Source organism: Numida meleagris, chromosome 9 (assembly GCF_002078875.1).
Source record: "Numida meleagris isolate 19003 breed g44 Domestic line chromosome 9, NumMel1.0, whole genome shotgun sequence".
Classification (NCBI taxonomy): Eukaryota; Metazoa; Chordata; class Aves; order Galliformes; family Numididae; genus Numida; species Numida meleagris.
Window position 1 is genome coordinate 18,888,308 of NC_034417.1, and position 21,882 is coordinate 18,910,189.

Below are 21,882 nucleotides of genomic sequence, written 5' to 3' on the forward strand. Positions count from 1 at the left end.
TTTCACTTCCGGAATCGGGGGCGGAGCGGCAGCGAACGCCCCGTGCCCGGCGCGCGCCCCGTGGGGCCCTTCCGGCGACCCGTAGCGGTGCGCTGCTCCCACTGCGCCCCCTCCCAGCCCACCCCGCGGTGCCTGACGCTGCGGGTTCGCGTCCCGGCCGGGGTCGGCGGCGCTGGGATGGGCCGCGGGTGAAGGGGAGGAGGAGGTGGGCGCTGGGGCTGCCCCGCCTCGCCGCCGGGCCCGGGGGGCGGCTGGCCCCGAGAGGGCCGCATGTGCCCCCCGCCGGGCCCCGAGGCAGGACGGAGCGGGAGGCGGAGGGAGAAGCGGCCCCGGCGGCTGCGGGCAGGCCCGAGCGGGGCCGTCCGGGCCGGCGGGGCCGCAGCCGGGAGGAGGAGGAGGCGGCGATGGAGGGGCTGGCGGGGTACGTGTACAAGGCGGCGAGCGAGGGGCGAGTGCTGACCTTGGCCGCGCTGCTCCTCAACCGATCCGAGAGCGACATCAAGTACCTGCTGGGCTACGTCAGCCAGCACGGCGGGCAGCGCTCCACCCCGCTCATCATCGCCGCCCGCAACGGCCACACCAAGGTGGTCCGCCTGCTCCTCGAGCACTACCGCGTGCAGACCCAGCAGACCGGCACCGTGCGCTTCGACGGGTACGTAGGGCCCTGCGGCCTGGCACCGGGCCTAGGGTGGTTGGATGGGGCCTGCACTGGTCCTGGTCACGGTGTTTCTGTGCCCCGCGTTGGGCCTGGTGGTGGTGGTGGTTCGGCCAGGGCCTGGTCACGGTGTGTCCGCAGCTTGTGGTGGCTTTGTCGTAATGCGTTGTGGGCCTGTGGAGCACCTCCAGATGAGGACCACGAAAATGACCCAAGGGATGGAATGCCTCCCCTAAGAGAGAGCTGGGGCTGCGCAGCCTGGAGAAAAGAAGGCTCTGGGCAGAGCTGAGAGCGGCCTTTCAGCATCTAATAAGTAAGAATGCAGACCCTTTAGTGCAGTCTGTGTGATAGGACAAGAGGAAATGGATTCAAACTAGATTTAGGCTGGGTATAAAAAAGAAAACTTGTTAAGATAAGAGTAGTGGGGCACTGGCACAGGCTGCCCAGAAAAGCAGTGTATCCCCCCCCCTTAGAGACACCCAGGGTCAGGCTGGAGGGGCTCTCAGCAGCTGATGGAGCTGTGGGTGTCCCTGTTCATTGCAGGGGAATGGCACCAGGTAGCCTTTAAAGGTTCCTTCCAACTCAAACAACTGTGATTCTATCTGTCTGTCTTGGGCATGTCACAGTGTCTCCAGGGTCTGCACCGCTCCTTGTCACAGTGTGTCTGGGGCCTATAATGTTGTGTCGAGGGCCAGAGCCAGGCCGTGGCTGCCTGCTTGGCATTGCTCAGCTGGTGACTGGGCTGTTGGGATGGGGATGGCTCTGCTGTCCCTGGGGTGTAGCTGCTTGATGCGACTTGACCACTTCAAGCTGAAATTGCAGGCAGGATTTTATTAGCCCAGTGGGCAGGTGACTCCATACGCATTCTGCACCGAAGTGGCCTTTCTGTGACATCAGGCATTCTGTGACAGGCCCCAAGTAGGATGAGTATGGGGTGGTGCCACCTGCTTGCTCCAACTGAGGCTTTTTCCATTGCCAGCTCGGACAAGAAGCAGGTTCCTCACTGCTGGAGGCTGGGATGGGGTTGCAGGGAGGGAAACGCTATGGTTTAGGACAGGAGCTGTGGTGAGGGATGCGGTCATTGCCCAGGAGCTGGTGTTCATGATGCTGTGTGACAGGCAGGATGAACGCTCTTGGTTTGCTCCTGGTCTGGGGAGATGTGGCCAGCTCACTGCAGAATACCTATTTCTGAATAGATTTTAGTCTCTTAACAGTACTCTCTTAACAGCAAGTGAGCATTACATCTGTTCTGTTAGGTGTTGAAGTAGTGCTGCCTGTCCTCACGTTAAACCTGCAGGCTGTTGTGCTCACATGTTCCTTCGCTTTGCTGTCATGAGCTTCATTACCTCTCGTTTTTTAAGTCTCCCACAGCTCTTATCAAGTACTTGCCCATATGTCATTCTTAAAACCAAGGCTGACTAATCCTGAAGGTCCATTTACCCTTTGAACAGGTTCAGGTTCGGCAGGTAGCTGGCTGTGTGCTGGCACAGAAAGGAGAGCTCCCATCAGATACCGAGAGGGATCGTCACGATCCCCCCATATCTCTCATCTGGCTCCTGCCTGATGAGCTGCAGTGATGTCTGTGCTGCTCCACCTAACCCAGGGAAAGCTGACTTGCTTCTTGCATGCTGAATGAAGGGGGAGGAACTGACTTTGCTGCGTGTGTGTTTTTTATTCCTCTTTCAGCCCTCTTTTCACAAGTAAAAGCTAGTTGAGTATACCTACTAGGGTGAGTGTCTGTCCTTATTTTAGATAAAAGAAGGGCCTCTGTTGACGGAAAGTGATAGAAGGGCTGTTGTCTCCCCTCTGCTGCTGGATTTTCTCTCATGCTGTGCATTGATGGGATGCTGATCTGCTTGCCAGAGCCTCTGCCTGATAGAGATTAAAGGAGGTGTTGTTTGAGATACAATGGGCACAGTGTGCCATCACCTCTCCCCTGGCCTCAGTAGGAGTCGCAGCCTGGTGAGAAGAAAGGCAGCATGTGATCCCAGATCGTGCTTGGCGTTATTTTCATTTTTGTGATAAGGTGGCCCAGAAACCCCCCTTGTTTGGGCTCCGAGCTTTTGACTTGTAAATATGGACCTGTAGTGCATTAGTAAATTACCTTGTGTTCACTCACAGAGCCTAGATCTTGGTTTGCTTCTGATTTAATAGAAAAGTACTTTGATGTGGTTTTGTATGTGCAAAATAAGGAACTTCTTACTGGGAACAAAGGTAGCCGCATCTGTTATATAGGCATCGCTGCGTGCCAGGGCTCTTAAGTGGCCTCTGAAGTGTCATCTAGAGATGCTGTATTTACAAATAGGCAACCAGCTGTTTCTGCAGGGCTTTGTAAAATGATGACAATTGCCGCTGAAGTCGAAAGTGAGCCAGTGTCTTACGATATTTTAATTTTGAAAAACGTGACCGCGTGGACATATGGAAATAATAAGATATTTGTCCCTCCTCTGTGATTCGGGCTGTGCCTTGAATGTATATTACCTGCAGGGTGAACGGTGTTTAAGTGTCTAGAGGAATGGAGAGGACATCAGCCCTTGTGTTTGTAGTTGCAGAAGGGGCTGAAGATTTAGGAATAAAAATAGCTTAAGGGTCCGTGAGGCTTTGCTGGAGTTAACTGCCCCCACGTTTACGAGTGCCAGCAAACTGTCTGCAAGGCCGTAATGCAAAACAGAGCTCTGAAGCACTCTGGCTTAGAATAGCTTCCTCTTTTTAAAAGTTGATTTTATTCCTCAAGGTCTGTTTTCTTAATCCCAATTGCTGCTCTGGTTCGCGCTGTGGTCTCAAGGAGTCGGTACAGCAGAAGGGGTGGCAGAGGACACCTCTGTTCTCCGTCAGGGGCAGGGAACAAGTGAAGTGATACGAAATTCTTCATGCAGCCTTGCTGCCAAATGTGTGCTATAGTTATGCTGTTATTTTATTCATGAAGAATTTGAAGAGTTGTTGGTTTTGTTTTTTTTTTTGTCAATATGTGAACTTAAAGTTTTATCCGTTTCTTTAATGAGTTTCTGGCACGAGGGATGAAAGGAGCAGCAATTCCTGGAGCTGTTCTTCCGGAGACCTCCGCAGGCCGGGGCTGCAGCTTGCAGGTAGCATCTTCAAAGCAGCCTGGGAAGCCTTGGTGCCAAATGTGGCTCCACCCCTGGCTGCTTTGAAGTTTCCACTTCCAGCCCTTCTTCCTGCGGGAGGTCTCCGTGCTTGGTAGGTCTCTTGTTCTTTTACCTTGGCTGTCCTGATAAGTCTGTTTGCCTTTAGAAACAGGGTGGCTATGAAGCGTCTTCTAATGGCTAGGTGTGTTTTTTTGCTGTCTTTAAAAAAAAGTCCAGCGCTCTGCTGAAGGAGCAGCCAAACGTTTAACTGCTTGTTTCCTCCTTTCTCTTTTCAGCTTTGTCATTGATGGGGCCACAGCTCTCTGGTGCGCGGCAGGAGCGGGGCACTTTGAGGTTGTCAAGTTGCTGGTCAGTCACGGCGCCAATGTGAATCACACTACGGTGACCAACTCGACTCCGCTGAGGGCCGCCTGTTTCGATGGCAGGTTGGACATTGTCAAGTACCTGGTAGAAAACAATGCCAACATCAGCATCGCCAACAAGTACGACAACACTTGCCTTATGATCGCAGCCTACAAGGGCCACACGGACGTGGTGAGGTATCTCCTCGAGCAGCATGCAGACCCCAATGCCAAAGCCCACTGCGGTGCCACGGCCTTGCACTTCGCGGCCGAGGCCGGCCACTTGGAGATAGTGAGGGAGCTGGTCAAGTGGAAGGCGGCGATGATGGTCAACGGGCACGGGATGACTCCGCTGAAAGTAGCAGCCGAGAGCTGCAAGGCAGACGTCGTGGAGCTGCTGCTGGCGCACGCCGGCTGCAGCAGGAGGAGCCGGATCGAGGCGCTGGAACTGCTGGGTGCCTCATTTGCAAACGACAGAGAGAACTATGACATCATGAAGACGTACCACTACCTGTATTTAGCGATGCTGGAGAGGTACAGAGACAGTGAGAATATAATTGAGAAAGAAGTTCTCCCGCCGATCGAAGCGTACGGAAACAGGACCGAATGCAGAACTCCTCAGGAATTAGAGTCTATTAGGCAGGACAGAGACGCCCTTCACATGGAAGGCCTCATTGTGCGTGAAAGAATTCTGGGCTCGGACAATATCGATGTCTCTCACCCCATTATTTACCGCGGGGCCGTTTATGCAGATAACATGGAGTTTGAACAGTGTATCAAGCTGTGGCTCCATGCCTTGCATCTGAGGCAGAAAGGCAACAGGAACACTCATAAGGACCTCCTGAGGTTTGCCCAGGTCTTTTCTCAGATGATACACTTAAACGAGCCGGTTAAAGCCAAGGACATCGAGAGTGTTCTGAGGTGCAGCGTCTTGGAAATAGAACAAGGCATGTCCCGCATCAAAACCACCCAGGACGCTGACATCCACACAGCCATGGACAACTACGAATGCAATATTTTTACCTTTCTCTACTTAGTCTGCATCTCCACCAAGACCCAGTGCAGCGAGGAGGATCAGTCGCGCATCAACAAGCAGATCTACAACCTGATCCATCTGGACCCCAGGACGCGGGATGGCTCCAGTTTGCTGCATCACGCCGTCAATTCCAGCACCCCCGTCGACGACTTCCACACGAACGACGTCTGCAGCTTCCCGAACGCTCTCGTCACAAAGCTGCTGCTGGACTGCGGCGCTGACGTCAACGCCGTGGACAACGAAGGGAACAGCCCGCTCCACCTCATTGTCCAATACCACAGGCCCATCAGTGACTTCTTGACGTTGCATTCCATCATCATTAGCCTGGTGGAGGCCGGCGCCCACACGGACATGACGAATAAGCAGAAGAAAACTCCTCTGGATAAAAGTACCACGGGGGTGTCTGAAATACTCCTTAAAACTCAAATGAAGCTGAGTCTCAAGTGCCTGGCTGCCCGCGCGGTGCGGATCTATAACATCAGCTATCAGAACCAGATCCCCAGAACTCTGGAAGAGTTTGTGAAGTTTCACTAGGCTACGTAAAATCTTTCGTGGTGGTGCTATCCCATGTTGACATCAGTGGCAGACGACGCAATATGTGTGTACACACGGAGTTGTGTTTCTCTCTTCTTTTGTTTTGGTTCCTTTGGATTCAGTCCTCAGCTTCTGTTCTCATGTGGATCCTGGGGGGGGGGAAAAAGCCACATGATCTGCCCGTAGTCAAATCTGATGTTTGACATTTGGTCTTTTAATTGCAAGATAATAATAATAATAATGTTTTCTCCCTCATTTTCAGAAGGAAAACAAAAAGATTCCCCATGTCAGTGGTGCAGCATATTTTGTTTCAAATGTGTATCTGTCTCCACTGGTGATGGCAGTTGAATGCTCTAAGCAGTGTCATACAAGGGCACCCCCGAACGCCCTGGTCACTCTGCTCTGTGGCAGCTCTGCAGGTTTTAAACCGTCTCAAAGTGAGGTAGGGAATGAAATTCCATGGTAGTTATTTGGTTCAAGTCTCAGCACACCGAGCAGCCCGTTGCTCTTATACCTCACAGTCTTGTAATGCCTTTCAGTTCATGCTGAAGATGTTGGTAACATCTTAAGTTTTAATTACTGTTGTTTATTTTTTTAATGACATTTTGAACAGCAGTTATCAACAGCTACAGAAGTAGGGGATGCTCTGTTAGGAAATACAGGTTCTAATTCAGATGTGGTCTGTTCCTCTCGTAACAGTTAACGTACCGAGCTCTTCATATACAATACTATGGTAAGTATTGAGTAACTTCTGAAGAACAAACTTGCACATTGGTCGAAAAGAACCAGCACCATGGTTTCCTTTGATGTAGCTAAGTTCCTCATATATAAAGACCGTGCATGGATACCTAGAAAATACATAGGGTATTTGTGTTTGTGTGTGTCCCAGCATTTCAAACCTTCTCACTTGTTTTGTTTCGACGATCAACACGCACCTTTCTTTGACTCAAAGTATGTAGAACTGCACTCTCAGATTCCAAATGCTGTATCTTCCTAACGGGGTCGTCTGTCGCCAAAGAGAGTCTTCCTTCGGAGCGTGACACTGCTTGAAACTGCTTCCTCCAACAAGCGTGGAGTCTGTGCCTCCCCAAATCGGACTTTGTGAGACTTTTTCATCATTTTTACTCCTTTCATTATGAAAACCTCTCTTAAAACTGATTTTTACAAAAAAAAAAAAAAAAACAAAATACAAAAACCTGTCCTATCATAAGGTCTTTTATGGTAAGCAGCTGATTGTACAATGGAACTGTTGCTCGAGACAGTGCTTGTCACTGGTCTCGACAGGCTCCTGGGAACTCTGGCATTTTAAATGCAGCTTTTTAACCCTCAGATGATGAAAGAATGTTCTGTAGGTTTGTTTTTTTTTTAAAAAAACTATCCGGGTAGAACTTCAAGGCGAGATTTGGGCACACGTTTCTATTTGTATGGCAAACAAATAAACACTGAATGTGGGATTGGTTTGCAGCTAGCTTTTTCGTGCAGCACCAGGAGGAAGAGCACGGCTTAGGGTGCGTGATACCAGCAGCAGTGCTGGCTGTGTCTCCTCAAAGGGAAATGCTGTCGAAATATGCTGGCTTCTCAGACTGCCATCTTTGCACTGCTGGAGAGTATACACAAACACTGAGGTGTACAAACATATATACATACACTCATATATATTTATTATAATATATATATAATATATACACACACACACACTCCAGCTTTGGGAAGCCCTGTTCACAGCAGATCTGGAAGCTCCAGGGGCTGTACAATATTTATACACAAAACATTAGACCTACATAGAGGTCGTATATAAATATATATATGTGTGTGTGTGTGTGTGTGTGTGTGTGTGTGTATTATATATAGAAGCACACGCATATATATATAATGTGTGTGTGTATATACACACACAGAAATGTGCAAATCTGCAGACATCTATGTATAACATAATACATTATAATACTTGCTTATAAAATCATAGAATTGCTCAGGTTGGAAAAGACCTTAAAGCTCATCAAGTCCAACCACAGCTGACCCATACCACCCTAACTCTAACAACCCACCACCAGGTCATGTCCCCAAGCACCACATCCAGATGGTTTTTAAACGCATTCAGGGATGGTGACTCTACCACCTCCCTGGGGAGCCTGTTCCAGTGCTTGACAACCCTTTCTATAAAGAAGATTTTCCTGATATCCAGCCTAAACCTCCCCTGGTGCAGCTTGAGGCCGTTTCCCCTTGTCCTGTCTCCTGTCACCAGTGAGAAGAGTCCAGCCCTGCTCTCACTGCAATCACCTTTCAGGTGTTTGAAGAGAGCAATGAGGTCTCCCCTCAGCTTCCTCTTCCCCAGACTAAACAGCCCCAGTTCCTTCAGTCTCTCCTCGTAGGGCATATTCTCCAAGCCCTTCCCCAGTCTTGTTGCCCTTCTTTGGACCTGCTCCAGCACCTCTTTCTGTACTGGAGCAGGTCCAAAGAAGGGCATTGCCTGGGGTTGTTGTGGCCAAAGTGTAGGACCCGGCACTTGTTGAACCTCATCCCGTTGGCTTCAGCCCAGAGATCCAGCCTGTCCAGATCTCTCTGTAGGGCCTCTCTACCCCCAGGCAGATCAATGCTTCCTGTCAGCTTGGTGTCGTCTGCAAACTTACTGAGGATGCTCTCAATGCCCTCATCCAGGTCATCAATAAAGATACTGAAGAGGACAGGCCCCAGCACCAACCCCTGGGGAACACCACTTGTGACCGGTCGCCAGCTGGATTTAACTCCATTCACCACCACTCTCTGGGCCTGGCCCTCCAGCCGGCTCCTTACCCAGCACAGAGTGTACCTGTCCAAGCCACAGGCTGCCAACTTCTCCAGGAGAATACTGTGGGAGACAGTGTCGAAGGCTTTGCTGAAGTCTAGGCAGACCACATCAACAGCCTTTCCCTCATCCACCATGCGGGTCACTCGATCATAGAAGGAGATCAGGTTGGTCAAGCAGGACCTGCCCTTCACAAACCCATGCTGGCTGGGCCTGATCCCCCGGTTGTCCTGCAAATGCCGTGTGATCTCCCTCAGGACAATCTGCTCCATAACCTTCCCCGGCACCGAGGTCAGGCTGACAGGCCTGTAGTTCCCCAGATCCTCCTTACGACCCTTCTTGTAGATGGGAGTCATGTTGGCAAGTCTCCAGTCTTCTGGGACCTCTCCAGTTGACCAGGAACGCCGATAGATGATGGAAAATGGCTTGGCAGGCTATCTCTTTCCATTCATTAATCATCATTAATAAGGAAGCTGAATAGCAGCAGTCCCAGTACTGAGCCCTGGGGGACACCACTTATGACTGGCCGCCAACTGGATTTAACTCCATTGACCACAACTCTTTGGCCTCAGCCATCCAGCCAGTGTTTCACCCAGCAGAGTGTATCATGTATTATACATCCATAATGCATATGTATCCACAGATACATATACACACACAGAGCTTCCAGCTCTGGGAAGTTTTGGTCACAGTGGAGAGTGTGCACTGGACTGAGGAACATTTCGGGGGGTGGGGGAATGGATCCATGTCTATCCCACAGCTCACATATAAACATATACACACACACACACACGTATATATAATTACATATATGTAAAATACATATATTTAAGGTGTTTATAAATATACATGTGTGTATACATAAATATAATGCATATCCATACATAATGCATTATACATATATAGTGTACATATGTACATAGGCTTCTGTATTTATTGTATACATATGTATGTAGTGTATGTGTGTGTGTATGTATATATATATAAAATTTATACAGACATAAGCATATACACTCCCTTGATAATACACAGTCTCTGCTGTGAGTAGCATTTCCCAGAGCTGGAAGGGGCTTTTGTGTATGTATACATCTGTATGTGTTTTTAAATGGGTGTGTGTGTGTGTATATATATATATATAGGGTGTGTGTGTATGTATGTGTATATATATATATATACATATACGTATGGGTGTGTGTGTGTGTATATATATATAGGGGTGCGTATGTATGTGTGTGCATATATACACATATAGTATATGAGTACATATATGTGTGTGTGTATGTGTATAAATGTGTATATATAGACATATGTGTATGAATATGAGTATATATGTGTGCATATATGTAAGTATATATGTGTCTATATATGTGTATATATAAATGTGTGTGTACATATAAGTTCATATGCATATATATATATGTATGCATGTGTACATATGTTTATCTCTGTATTTGTGAGTATGTCCATGCATAGATGTGTATGTGCATATGGTGTGTGCATCCATAGGTACACGCACTGCCCTCTCTCCCCCCAGCTCCTGCACGCAGCGGTGCCCATAGGTGACACAGGCACCGTGCAGGGAGGAAATCCCCCCCGCTTGCTCCCCCCAGCAGCACAGAACGGGACAGGTTTTCAAATATTGTATTTTTAATCCTTAAAAACAAAACAAAACAAAAAACAAACAAAACAGAAAAAAAACCAAGAACATCTTTACCGACCGCCATTACACGTCGGGCGGACGTAGGCTTTCTTCCCCTCCGTTCCGTTCCCGTTCGCATAAATAATTCTGCTACGCCGAAAAGAAAGAGCGTTGTCGAACAGCACCGACCCTCCGCTGGGCGCCGAGCACGGCCAGCCGCTGTTCTGCCCTAAGGTGCTTTGCTCTGCGACTGTTCGTGTTCAGTGCATGAAGAAGGAGGCAGCTCCTCTCCCCAGCCCGCCCCTGCGCTGCTGTGCCCTGCGGACGGCTTCGGGGCTGCGCAGCCCCGCTTTGGTCCTTCTGCCCCTTTTTTTTTTGGGGGGGGTAGGCGAGCCCCGGGGTTTGACACAGCTCCGTGATGGAAATTAAAAGATATAGGTATCTTAAAAATAATGAGATTCGGTGCCCACGGAGGAGCTGCAGCCCCGCGTTGTGTGCTGGGGTCGGGGGGGACATTCCTGCTTGCCCCATTGCCGTGCGCAGGGCTGTCCCCAAACCGGTTTGAAGAACCTCTCGCTGTGTTCCCGTGGCACAGGGCCACCAAACTGGGGGCTGGGGTGGGAGAGGGTGAGGGAGGGTTCAGGCTGGGCGTACGTCTACTTCTTTGCCCCCTCTCTTTTTCTTTGTGTTTTCTTTTGGGTTTTGGACCTGTCGAGGCGATTTCACACCCCCGCGGCGCACACCCTCGTCCCGACGCGCCCCCGGCTCTGCCAGCACCGACAGGGACTGCGGGCGGCGCGCCCGGGAGGCAGCGAGAGGGGCCCCCCCGAGAGCATCACTCCAGCACCGCCGCGCTCCGCTGCTCCTCCGCCTCCCGCCGGCGGCTGCCGCTCTGAAAAAAGCCGAGCTGTAGGGATCAGAGAGGAGAGAAAAACCCCGGCATCACTTGGGCTGGCTGCGTGGGAACGCCTTGCTTTTAAAGGGATATCGTCAGGCGGTGGAAGCCCTAAAGGCGAACGCAATGGAAGTGGAAAGAATAGAGATGCTGTTGTCATGCCCAAGGGAGCATTCCTGCTGCGAGGCTGCATTTTTTTCCCCAGGAGCCATGCGAGAGGTGGGAGCTGTGGGCACAGAGCTGGGGGTCTCTCCAGCACAGCCCCCCCAAACACCCCCCCCCTCAGGGTACTGCTCACCTTCCAGAGCACCAGCACCAGTAGCGCCAGCAGCAGGAGCCCCCCCAGCGTGCTGCCCAGGATGATCCAGATGGGGATCTGCGACTCCTCTGGCTTGGAGATTTCAAACGTTATCTGCAAGGCAAAGAGCACAGAGACGCTGGTTTGGGGTGCAGGAGCTGGGAATGGAGGTGATGCTGGGGGCTGGTGGAGCTGGGAGAGGATGCTGGAGCTGTTTGGTACCCAACGTGTGTTGCCTGCAGCTGTTGTGCACCCAGCATGGGGGGCTCCAGCCCTTCTGCCAGCCACCATGCTTCTCGCAGCGAGGTCAGAACAAAGCCATGGGGCTGCGTGGGGCTGTCCCTCCCCTTGGGTTTCCCAGCCCAGGGCTCACCTGGCGACTGGGGTCCTCCTCGCGGAAGACAAAGGGGCTCTCGAAGTGTCGCTGGAGGGCAGCGTTGGTGGTCAGCTTCAGTGACTTGAACTTCAGCTGCACAAAGAGAGGCTGGGGCTGAGCACCGTCCATGGGACCGGCATCTGGGGGGGTGTCCCCTGTGGCCCCACGGCTTTGCCTTTGGAGGACTTACTGCTTTCAGTGACTTCATCCACAGATTGCCACGCAAGTGGAGGTTCATCTCTTCGTTGGGGGCCAGTTTCACATTGCAGTCAATGGAAACGACGTCGGAGTTGCTGTGGTTCTGCAAAGGGGGAATTGGTGGATTGGGAGCATCAGCCCTGTGGCTCCATGCCCTGGCCCTGTCATGGAGCAGGGACAGCCCTAGGGCTCCCCATCCTGGGGTTCCTCTGCAGGGTTTGGTGCCTACCAGGAGCGGGGTGCGGGACAGGTCCTCCTCGGTTGGTGTGTGGCGGTAGTCAGTGGTGTTCCCCCAGATATTGCAGGTTGTATTCTCCTGTGGGAAAAGCAGATGGGGGTGGGGATGTGCTGGTGCCACCTCATTGCATCCTGGTGGGAACAGGGGACCTGACACCGCCCCTGACACTCAGGGCTGTCATTGCTGCACGGTGGCCCTGCAGTGAGGACATCAGAGTGACCATGATGTGTTGCACAACCCCGGGCCATCCACCACAGGGCATCTTCATCCCCACCTCCAAACCCAATGCCAAGGGGTTTCACTGGGAAAGACCCCTCCTACCTGGTCCACCAGGAACTCGGTGAGGAGCAGGAGGCGGTTACCAGCCCTGGTGGCCACGGGGATGGTGAGTTTGATGGTCACCCCCTCCACGGGGAAGAAGCCCAGGTTCTGCAGCTGTGGGGACAAAGGGCAGGGATGGGGATGGGGGACGAGCAGGGCAGTGACACGGGGGTGGGACGCAGTCAATTCCTTACCTTGAAGGTGCAGTGAAAGGGGGGACCAATGCTGTCGTATCTCTCCAGGGAGCTGTTGGACTTGATCTCGTAGTAGTCGAGGCTGGATGCCCTGTGGTGACAGAGGGGGATAGAGATTCTTCCTGTAAATTGTCAGTAATGAAGTGGCTTTATTTTCTCTGCCTCAGAGCCTCTAGTGTTAAAAAAATAAAATAAAATAAAATTATGGCTCAAGGTCTAGAAAACCTTCCTGAAATCACAGCAAGCAGTGCCAGGGAATGTGCTTCTTGAGTCCACATTTTTTCTTGCAGTCAGGTTAGGAAATTATCAGCTGTGCCTTTGCTCCCTCCTTGCTTTGGACAGAGGACACGCTCTGCTCTAGCAGATGCCCGCAGCTCTCCGTGCACACCCTTCAGTCTGGAGATGTGACTGCAAGCTGCACAGCTGCCAGCCCAGGCACAGCTTTACAGCCCCAGCACGGGCTGCAGACACCTGCTAGGAACATTATTTCCTACAAAAAGCTGTTTTTTTTCCCCCCCTATGAGAAATCACCACTCATGCACTGAACGCAGCACAGCTCCCTCCTTGCTTCTCACTGCTGATTTTCCAAGCATGGCACCCAGCAGTGACGCAGAGCCCCCATTCCATGCCCCCTGCCCCGCACCTGGTGAACAGCAGGTCGGCCTCGTACTTCAGCTGGAAGTTGAGGTGGGCGACGTTGTCCTCCTTGGTGCTCTCCTTCTCCTCGCTGTCGCTGAAAGAGCAGCAAAGCACAGCGTGAGCGGCTCCCGGGTATTTTTGGTGTGGTGGTGGGGTGCAGGAGCACCAAGGGAAGGGGTCCGCTTCTGCTTTGCAGCCAGAGCATGGGGAGAAGCAGTTCTGCTGCAGAACTTTCATCAGCCCAAGGCTGTGACTGTGAGGTGTTCAGAGGAAGATTGCACGGAGACAGCCCGCAGGCACTGAGTAGGGGAACCCACAGCAGTGGTGTTTGTGTGGTTCTACCCTGTCTGGATGCAACAAACCCAGCACCAAGCAAAGCACCGCAGGGTCCCTCCCCGCCAACCCCCCCAGCAGAGAGCTGCAGGCAGAGGGGGGGGATGCGATGCTGCAGACAGTGAAGGGGGGGGGCAGCTGGCGTTAACCTGTTGGCAACCATGTAGATCTCCATGCTTTGCAGGAAAACTGACTTGCTGAACTCGAAATCCAGGCGAAAAGCCACCTGCGGGGGGTGGGAGAAAGCGTTACGTGGGAAAAACCTCCAGCACCGGTGGGGAGATGCTGCAGGGCGCCGTGCAGAGCCCCGTCTTCCTTCCCAGCAGGGAAAGAGGCCGCACTGGGGACGTGCAGGATTTGCTCCCTTCCTCCGACGTGCTGCATTTTTCACTCCGAGGCCGGAGAACAAAGCAGCCCCTCAGGAAAGGGTGCTCTCGGGGGGAGCAGCAGCAGCACGGGGCCGCAGCGCACATCTGCAGCACGGGGTCGGCCGGCGGGGCCGGGGGCCAACAGCAACAACACGTGATCTGTGTCACATCTGCGAGTGCCGTGGCGATGACCTCAAGCTGTCTGGGACCGCGCAGCTGATTATGATATTAAAGCTCCCGCTGCTCGCCGGCCAAATTTCCATCTCCAGCTTTGTCTTTGTCTTGGCAGGACCCGGGCTACCTGATGCCACGCAGATGCGTTCTCAGCCCCTTGAGGTCGTGGGGAGCCGCTCCCTGTTGGCCACAGGCATCCAGAGCGCTCCTTGGGAGCTGTCAAGGTGCCCGGGGCTCGCCTGTCACTTCCAGGCTTCTGACACAGGGCGGCTTCGCCCAGACCTGGGGGCTGGAAAGGTTTTATGGCGGGCAGCTCTGTGAGATGCTGCTGTGGGAGTGGGCAGGGGCTGATCAGCCTTGGTTATTTGAGGCAGGAAAGCGCGCGGTGGAATGTGAAGGTGGGAAAGTTGGCTCCCGGTCTTGGAAATGGAATCGCGATCGTGGGCAGGCTGCAGAGCCCGCAGCTGGCTCTGGGGTTGGGCACACCTGGCCCCCAACCAAGGGTTTCTTGAAGGGACGGCGTTACCTTGGCTTTGGCGCGGAAGAAGGGGTAGCTCACATTGCAGACCCTCTTGTTGGGGTGCTTCTCTTCGGTCGCGCAGTCAATGTTGATGTCAGTGTCATCCTGAAACGGGACGCAGTGAGGCTGTGACACTGGGTTTGACTGCAGGCACCACCTCACGGCCACGCTCCTCATGGAGCTGGCAAACATCCCTTGCAAGAGAGGCATTAGCTTTGGGGAAAGCAAACAAAAGAGCAAGGAAAGCCTCCCCACGCATTGCTGCAGGGGCAGCCCCTCATGCAGCTCCTGGAGAGCAGCGTTTCCAACAAGCCCCTTCCAGCTTTCCCATCTAAATCCTCTTTCAAAGCTTAACTACAGCGCTGAATGGATGAAACCGATTGTTCTTGGCACTTTATTCAGGAAGAAGATTTTTCTATGCTTCCCCGTGAACTCTGATCATCAGGAGACAGTGTTCTGCACAGTGACCAGATGAGGAGTAATTGTTAATTAGCTCAGCTCAGTGATTGGGTCCCTGCTGCTGGAACACCTCCAGCTCTTTGGGAAGTTCCCGCTTTGTCAGTTTGCTGATTTCTGAGCCGTGGCAGCCAGGTGCTGTGAACAGAGCAACCTTTTGATAACCAGCTGTGACTGCTGCTGCATTGCACTCTCTGTTACCTAGCATCATAGTCTTGGTTTGTTGTTGTTTTTTTTTCCTCTCTGCAAATTTGGAAGAACCTATCAGCATTTTTCCTATTTCATGGGCAGCGCAGCCCTGCAGCAGCTCTCACACCTCGCACAGGGCTGGGAGTGATGCTCTGGGTGGCACTGGGAGGTGACAGCGTTAGAGTCAGTGCCATCAGCCCACGTGCACAGGAGATGGCTACAAAAACACAGCACCGATGGGAACTTGGCCATGCACAGCAAGGATGTTTGAGCTGATGGAACAGGAAAATAAAGAGCGAGATGGATTCAGCTGCATTTGACCTCATTTCAGGCTCTTGAGATGAAAACGCTGTTGTCTCTCCAAAACAAGGAGCTGAAGAGGCAACAGACGCCGAGGAGCTAAACCCACAGGGCGTAGGAGGCCTTTCCCCCCACCACCAGAGCTCCCAGCACCGCACCTTGGGGATGAGGCTGGCGAACTGCAGGTTCCTGGAGAAGGAGATGTTGAGCACCGTGCTGTAGGCGTTCTCGCCGCGGTTCTCCAGCACTGCCTCCACAGCCACCCTCCGGCGGGTGCTCTCGATGACAAAGATGGAGGCATCGAAGGAGAGGCTGAAGGCGGAGCAGGCGGGCGCCGCGCGGCGCAGGGCTCTGCTGCAGAACTCCCTGCGGGACAGGGGGAGGATGTAAACCCCATGGCATCAGCATGCCACATCCATGTGCGTTGCTTTTCTTTTTTTTTTTTTGCCTGGGGGTAAGGAGCAAGCAAAGCCCCGCAGCCTTGCTGGGGGACGTGAAGGAACGCGTCTATTCCAACACACGACCTCAAAAATGATTTTCTCAGCTGATGTCACCGCTTTAGCGCCGTGAGCTCAGTGCAGAACCCACTGCTGCCAACGTGAGCAGAGGCCAGGCCCCACGAGATGACCTTTCAAAGCTCTTCAAGGGATCAGACGTAGCATATAATTATTTTTGCTGCGTGAGTCAAGCCTGGCATTTATCCCCCTGTTATTTTCTGATTTGTCTCTGGGGCCCCTCACTGTGGCATCAGATGGGAGTTGTTTGGAAATATATCAATCCATTCCCAGTTGAGAGTGGGGATGCTCAGGGGGTGGAGCAGAACTGCTCTGTTCTCTGCCAACCCTATGCCACCCATACTGGGAGCACCCAGGCGCTCGGTGTGAGACCTGCACTGCCACTGGGGTTGGGCTGGGGAGCCAGCCCCATCACAGCCAACTTACATGGCACTGGGCACATCACTTCGGGCATCCAGGACCAGGTCAGGGACACAGTGCTCGTCCTCGTTGCACCCGTTCCAGAAAGGGACCTGGTGGGGGCAACAAGAGCAGACCGGTGATGATTTTGTCCTGAAGAGCATCAGGCTGCGCTGATCACAGGAGGGATGGGGGTGGCAGCCCCAGGATAAGGCAGCAGATGTGTCCTTTGGGGATAAGCCCACTGACCACGCTGACCTCTAAATTGGATTTTCAATTCCAACTGCAGACCAAAGTCCTCAACAGTCACCGGTCCCACCCAGCTTCCAGTACTGCTGGGCAAAACTAACCACGCCTGATGTGCGCCCACCCTTCTGCAGCTAAGTTCCTATGGGTAACCTCTGCTTAAAACCAGGGCTACCATGGATGCACACCCCTACACTGCAGCATCTCCAGCCAGAAGTCCCAAATCCCATGACAAAATTCCCTGGGAATAAGAAATAGAAACACTCAGCATCTGGTGCATTGCCAGGTTGCCATTGCTGGGTGGATTTTCGTAGAATCATAAAAGCATTTGAGTTGGAAGGGACCTTTAAAGGCCATCCAGTCCAACTCCCCTGCAATGAACAGGGACATTTTGCAGCAGACAGCAAGGATTCCTTGCCCACACCATTGCAGCCACCCCACTAAGTGATGCTGCACTTACTGAGACCCGGAGCGAGGTGGGCCAGCCGTCGTCCAGCACAGGGCCACTCTCGGGGTGCTCCAGCTCATAGTCAATGGAGAACGTCACCGGCTTCACGTAGTCAGCTGTGTCCTGCAGCAGGCAGAAAGCAGCGTTGGGGAGGACGGGGTCGCTGCTCATGGTGGAGCAACATCAGAGAGCAGAACCAGAGGCACAAGTGATTATTTTATGAAACAAGAGCTTTGCAATGCAGTATCCTCTGTGCATGATCATCCACATCCTCTCCAACTACCCCTCACCTAGGGGCAGGAACACTGCAAGCCCTGTGGTGCTGAGGAGCACCCACCCATGTACACACTCAATGGTGCAGGGGGGGGCTGATCCTGGGCACTTCCCACACCAGTGCTGCCCTGGGGTCTGTCCCTGGAGATCATCCAGGTGGTAACACATTCATAAATTGCCCCCATGCCATGCCCCAAACACATGAGATGCACGAGGCTGCTTCAAAGCATGATGCTTCTGGAGCTAAATCCCAAGCTCCATCTCTAAGCTCCATCTCCAGAACCAAAAATTTCCCAGAAGTTCATGGCAGTTCAGGCTGGGGTTTGGGGCCAGGCCAGTCTGGCAGCTTCCTTGGCCTCCAAAGAATTCTCATCATTTGCTGGGAATGTTTGAGTTTGGCCAGATTTGTGCATCAGCTGTTCCCCATGCACGACATCAAGGATTTTGCCGGCTCTCGTGCTTGGGGAGGGGACCATGAGTTTCAGGATGCAGCAGACAGGAGCAGCAGGGGCTGAAAGGCTTCCAAGGGGAAAAAATGAATTTGCATTGATTTTGGCATGGGAGGACCAGCCCAATCCAGGCATGGAGTGCATGCCATCCCCAGGATGTGCACAGAGCAAGCTGCGATATGACGCAGCTCCATGACTGAGTCACGGAGCAACCATGACATCCCACCCTCGATGACATCAAACCCAGAGCAAATAAATCCAGGCTCAACAATCAGGCTCCTTCCCAGCCACACAGAGCCCCCAGCCATCACCCTATGGATGCATGCTGCTGCATCGCTGCTTTGCATGAGGTGGAGAGCATCTTCCCTCCTGCAGATGCAGCCCTGCAGCAGTGGGACCCCAGTGCAACCCCACTCACCAGCACATGGAAACGCAGCGTCTCGCAGTGCTCCTGCCCTGCTGGCAGCACCAGTGCTTGCTGTGCATGCCTCTCACCACTCTCATCCAGCAGTGCCCGCGGTGCGTACCGCCGCTCGTCAATGGCTGCCTCGTACCGCAGCGCTGCAACAGCAGAGTTGGGTTATGTGCAGGATATCTAAATATTCAGCTCATACATTGACATGCTGGCCTGTAGCTGCTCTGGAGGTGTTGCTACCAATGCGCACTCTGCTCTCCCAGGTGCTTTGCTGTAAGTGCAACTGAGGGTCCTCAGCTGGCGCTGAGCGGGACAACTTTGCACCCACTGGGGAAGCAAAGAGTTGGTGGCTCTTGGGCTTTGCTCAGGACGAGTTTTCCCCTTTCAGAGTACCCTTTGAGAGCATTTGTTGCCAGGTTTGGGGCTGAGCTTTTCTCATCCCCACTGAGTCCCAGGCACTGGGGTGGATGTGGGGTCACGGCAGCACGCGGCGCTTTCAAAGCGGAGCGTTCTGTCCGTAAAGCTGCTCCGAGCTGATCGGAAGCGTGCACATCTGGAGTGCAGATGTGTCCTGCTGCTGCAGCACAGGGCAAGGGGAGCTCTGTGGGACCGCGCACGTCCCCTTGTCCTGGTGGCTGTGAGGCATTGGGACAGCCGTGTCCTGGGGCAGAGGGGAGCAGCTCACAGGGCTGGGAGCCCCCTAAGGAGCACATGGGGGTTCTGCCCTCTGCTTACCCACACTGGCTGTCTGGAAGTGGGCTGACAGGAAGATGGCGGTGAAGCAGACAAAGGCTGACATGCAGGTGGCATCCTTCCCGTTGCGCTTGCAGTCCTTGGTGAAGATGTTAATCTTGGGGGGCTCAAAGCGGATACTGGCGTTGATCTGGACAACACTGCGGGACCTGAGGGGAGAGCAAGTTGCTGCAGCATGGGGCACCCGTGCACGACCGCAGCATCCTACAGAAAGCCCCAGATCTCTAGATTCTCCCTTTTCACACTTTTTTCTCAATATCAAGAAGACTAAAGGCAGCATGCAGACCTGCTCTCAGCTCAGCTGTGTAGCACTGGAAGCATCAGATCTCCTCTATGCATTAGCCCTCTGCATATGGCAGCAGAGAAGCTCATTGCTGAGAGCAGGACTTGGTGCCTTGCATGCACATTAGTGCTTCTCCAGCCCCAGAGGGTCGTGCATCTCCACTGGGGCAGCTATCTGCATCCTACCAGCCCCAAGGATCCTCCCTCGTGTTAATCGATGTTTGAAGCTATTAAGTTGTCTTTTTACATAAGAGTAGGAAGAGTCCGGATATCATGACGTATGAGTACACTGCATTGAAACTCCCATGAAACAAATGATGATATTCCATGTAAAACAGCCCTCGTGCCCTTCTAGGGCTCAACTGCATCTGGAATCCCACAGCCCCACCAGACAGTGGGTGTTATTCTGGAAAGATGGGTTGGGATTTTGGGAGATCATTCTCCCTTGAAAATGTGAGCATATTGCAATGAACTTTGGGCAGGGGACAGTGCCAAATGAGATGGACTAACCACAGCACCACGGCGTTCCCCAGGGAGCCAACAGCCAAGTCTATGAGCCCATCCTCATTCAGGTCCAGCTGTCCATGGACACTGCAGCCAAAATACATCAGGCCTGGTCCGAGGTCTGCAGCTGCTATCCGCTGAAAAGCAAAAGGGAAATAATCCAGCCTGGTTTGCACCTCTACCTGCAAAGTCAACATTCACAAAGGATGGGTGTCCATGTGAGCCTGGGTGCACCAAATTTTGCCATGCCTGCCCCCCCCAGGTTACAGGGTTACTGAGAACGCCTCTACCCAACTAATTGCATCAAACTTAATTTGTCAGAGGATGAGAGAAGTTTCCCTCTGGAGACACCATCCAAAGATTTCTGCTGACATTTACTATTCCTCATGAGTGTTTTTAATATTTTATCTAAAGCAAACTGCTGCACTGAATGCTAAGCATGTTCTCCATACCATGCATTTGTTTTGTCTTGGACCCACCAAAAGAGAAAATAACTGGTGACTGCGCAACAAGAAAAAACTGAGCATGAATTCCTGGTCCACGTAAATCAATGACAGAATGCACTGTCATTGTGCTCATGGACACTGATGGAGGTTGACTTCAGACTGGGTTTGGTGAAGACAACGTCCATCAATGTCCATGGGCACCACTGATGAAGAATGGAGCCAACCAGGAGCTGTACCTGTTTGTACTTCTTCAGGATGGTCTCCTCAAAGCCAAGGAAGATGTAGATTGCTCCTTGGTGGTCATCTTCCAAAGGTGCCCCAATGACGACGTCGTTGTAGGAGTCCTGGTTGAGGTCGGGCACAGCAGCGATGCAGGAGCCGAAGCGTGAGTTCTGGTAGCTCTGCAGGTCCCCGAGGGCCCCGCTGGGGACAAAGTGGTTCTGCAAGGAGAAAGTGGGAAATGGTGTCAGCAGGAAGCCTGGAAACCCCAAAAGGGAAATAGACAAGAGGTGAATTCCACAAAATGATAGGTTTGTGGCACGTAGGTGCCATAATAAGCCATGCTGCTGGATTCTTTGGTGCTACCAACACACTCGTACCTCTTTCAGGGTGTAGACGTAGACTTTGCCCCTCTCCCTGCCCTCACTGAAATACATGGGGGCTCCCACCAGCAGAACGTCCGTGACGCCGTCGCCGTTCACATCCAGGGAGTTGATCTCACTTCCATAGTAGGAGCCAATCTGTGGGAGACAGAAGGGAATGGGAGCATCTGGGGACGGTGACCCTGCCTGACAAGGAGAGCTCCAGTCCCCTCCTCTCCCACACCTTTTGGGGCTGCATGTGCAGCAACAGCCTAGAGATCTTCAAAAATTCTTGTGTTAGGATAAAAAATGAATGGGGAACATCAATACGGGAGCACATAGCAGCTGGGACAATCCATGCTGCATCCAGGGAGAGGAAGAGCAGGGGGTGGCATTGCAGCCGTGCCTCACGTTACCTGCTCGCCCTTCAGCGCCTGGTGGATGGTCAGGTTGCGGTTGCTGTGCATGGTGAAGATGATGACTTTCCCAGTGTGGTTGAACCTGGGTGCTCCTGCGACGTAGAGCCGCTCACGAGCAGTGGACACGACAGAGGAGACGGTGTAACCTGTGGGGTGGGTGTGGGGTGAGCAAGATCTGCCCCCTGCCCTATATCATGCATAGAGTCACCTCTGAGCTGCTGGTAAGCTGTGAGCAAGGCTTCTCCTACATTACTTAGATATAGCACAGCCAGCTCCAGAGGTTCGGCACCCATTAATGCAGCCAGCAAACCCTGTACAAAACCTATCTCTCATTGACAATGAGGCCATTTCACAGCCTGCCCACTTGTATTTCATGGCTCACTTGAAATTAAGCAAACCCTAGCAGGATGCATGCATTGATCTTGCTGTAGAGCAGCTGCATTGCTCCTCCAGACCCACATCCAAAGCCATTCATGTGCACAAAAGATTGTGCTGATACCTAAAGTGAAAATTCACAGTGCAGTCAAAGCCAGGAACCCATCCAAACACTGCCCAC

At 52.7% G+C, this 21,882-nt stretch overlaps 2 protein-coding genes across 3 annotated transcripts in view; one reads left to right on the plus strand and one right to left on the minus strand.

The window, feature by feature from the left end:
- Positions 10–7,127, plus strand: FEM1B (fem-1 homolog B). Its single transcript, XM_021407511.1, has 2 exons — positions 10–652; positions 4,038–7,127. Exons 1-2 carry the CDS (start codon positions 405–407, stop codon positions 5,671–5,673), a joined length of 1,884 nt encoding a protein of 627 aa, XP_021263186.1. The 5' UTR covers positions 10–404; the 3' UTR covers positions 5,674–7,127.
- ITGA11 (integrin subunit alpha 11) overlaps positions 10,088–21,882 on the minus strand; it is a 34,248-nt gene continuing 22,453 nt past the window's right edge. The window contains exons 12-30 of one of the 2 annotated variants that reach the window (XM_021407679.1): positions 21,324–21,472; positions 20,926–21,066; positions 20,563–20,766; positions 19,887–20,017; positions 19,077–19,243; positions 18,345–18,487; positions 17,217–17,327; positions 16,538–16,623; positions 15,755–15,962; positions 14,658–14,756; positions 13,739–13,815; positions 13,261–13,350; positions 12,618–12,708; positions 12,424–12,537; positions 12,094–12,180; positions 11,857–11,967; positions 11,664–11,759; positions 11,291–11,404; positions 10,088–10,989 (exon numbers count right to left, since the gene is read on the minus strand). In XM_021407679.1, coding sequence (XP_021263354.1) covers positions 10,933–10,989; positions 11,291–11,404; positions 11,664–11,759; positions 11,857–11,967; positions 12,094–12,180; positions 12,424–12,537; positions 12,618–12,708; positions 13,261–13,350; positions 13,739–13,815; positions 14,658–14,756; positions 15,755–15,962; positions 16,538–16,623; positions 17,217–17,327; positions 18,345–18,487; positions 19,077–19,243; positions 19,887–20,017; positions 20,563–20,766; positions 20,926–21,066; positions 21,324–21,472 — 2,276 coding nt within the window. In that variant the 3' untranslated portion in view covers positions 10,088–10,932. Of the gene's footprint in view, positions 11,005–11,290; positions 11,405–11,663; positions 11,760–11,856; positions 11,968–12,093; positions 12,181–12,423; positions 12,538–12,617; positions 12,709–13,260; positions 13,351–13,738; positions 13,816–14,657; positions 14,757–15,754; positions 15,963–16,537; positions 16,624–17,216; positions 17,328–18,344; positions 18,488–19,076; positions 19,244–19,886; positions 20,018–20,562; positions 20,767–20,925; positions 21,067–21,323; positions 21,473–21,882 lie in introns of both variants that reach the window. The other variant, XM_021407678.1, reaches the window with a different exon arrangement.

Bases quoted from the DNA above. Each gene is read 5' to 3' on its own strand.
- FEM1B (XM_021407511.1), top strand. From the start codon at position 405: ATGGAGGGGCTGGCGGGGTACGTGTACAAGGCGGCGAGCGAGGGGCGA. The intron at 653-4,037 runs GTACGTAGGGCC...TTCTCTTTTCAG, and splicing joins GGCACCGTGCGCTTCGACGG to CTTTGTCATTGATGGGGCCA.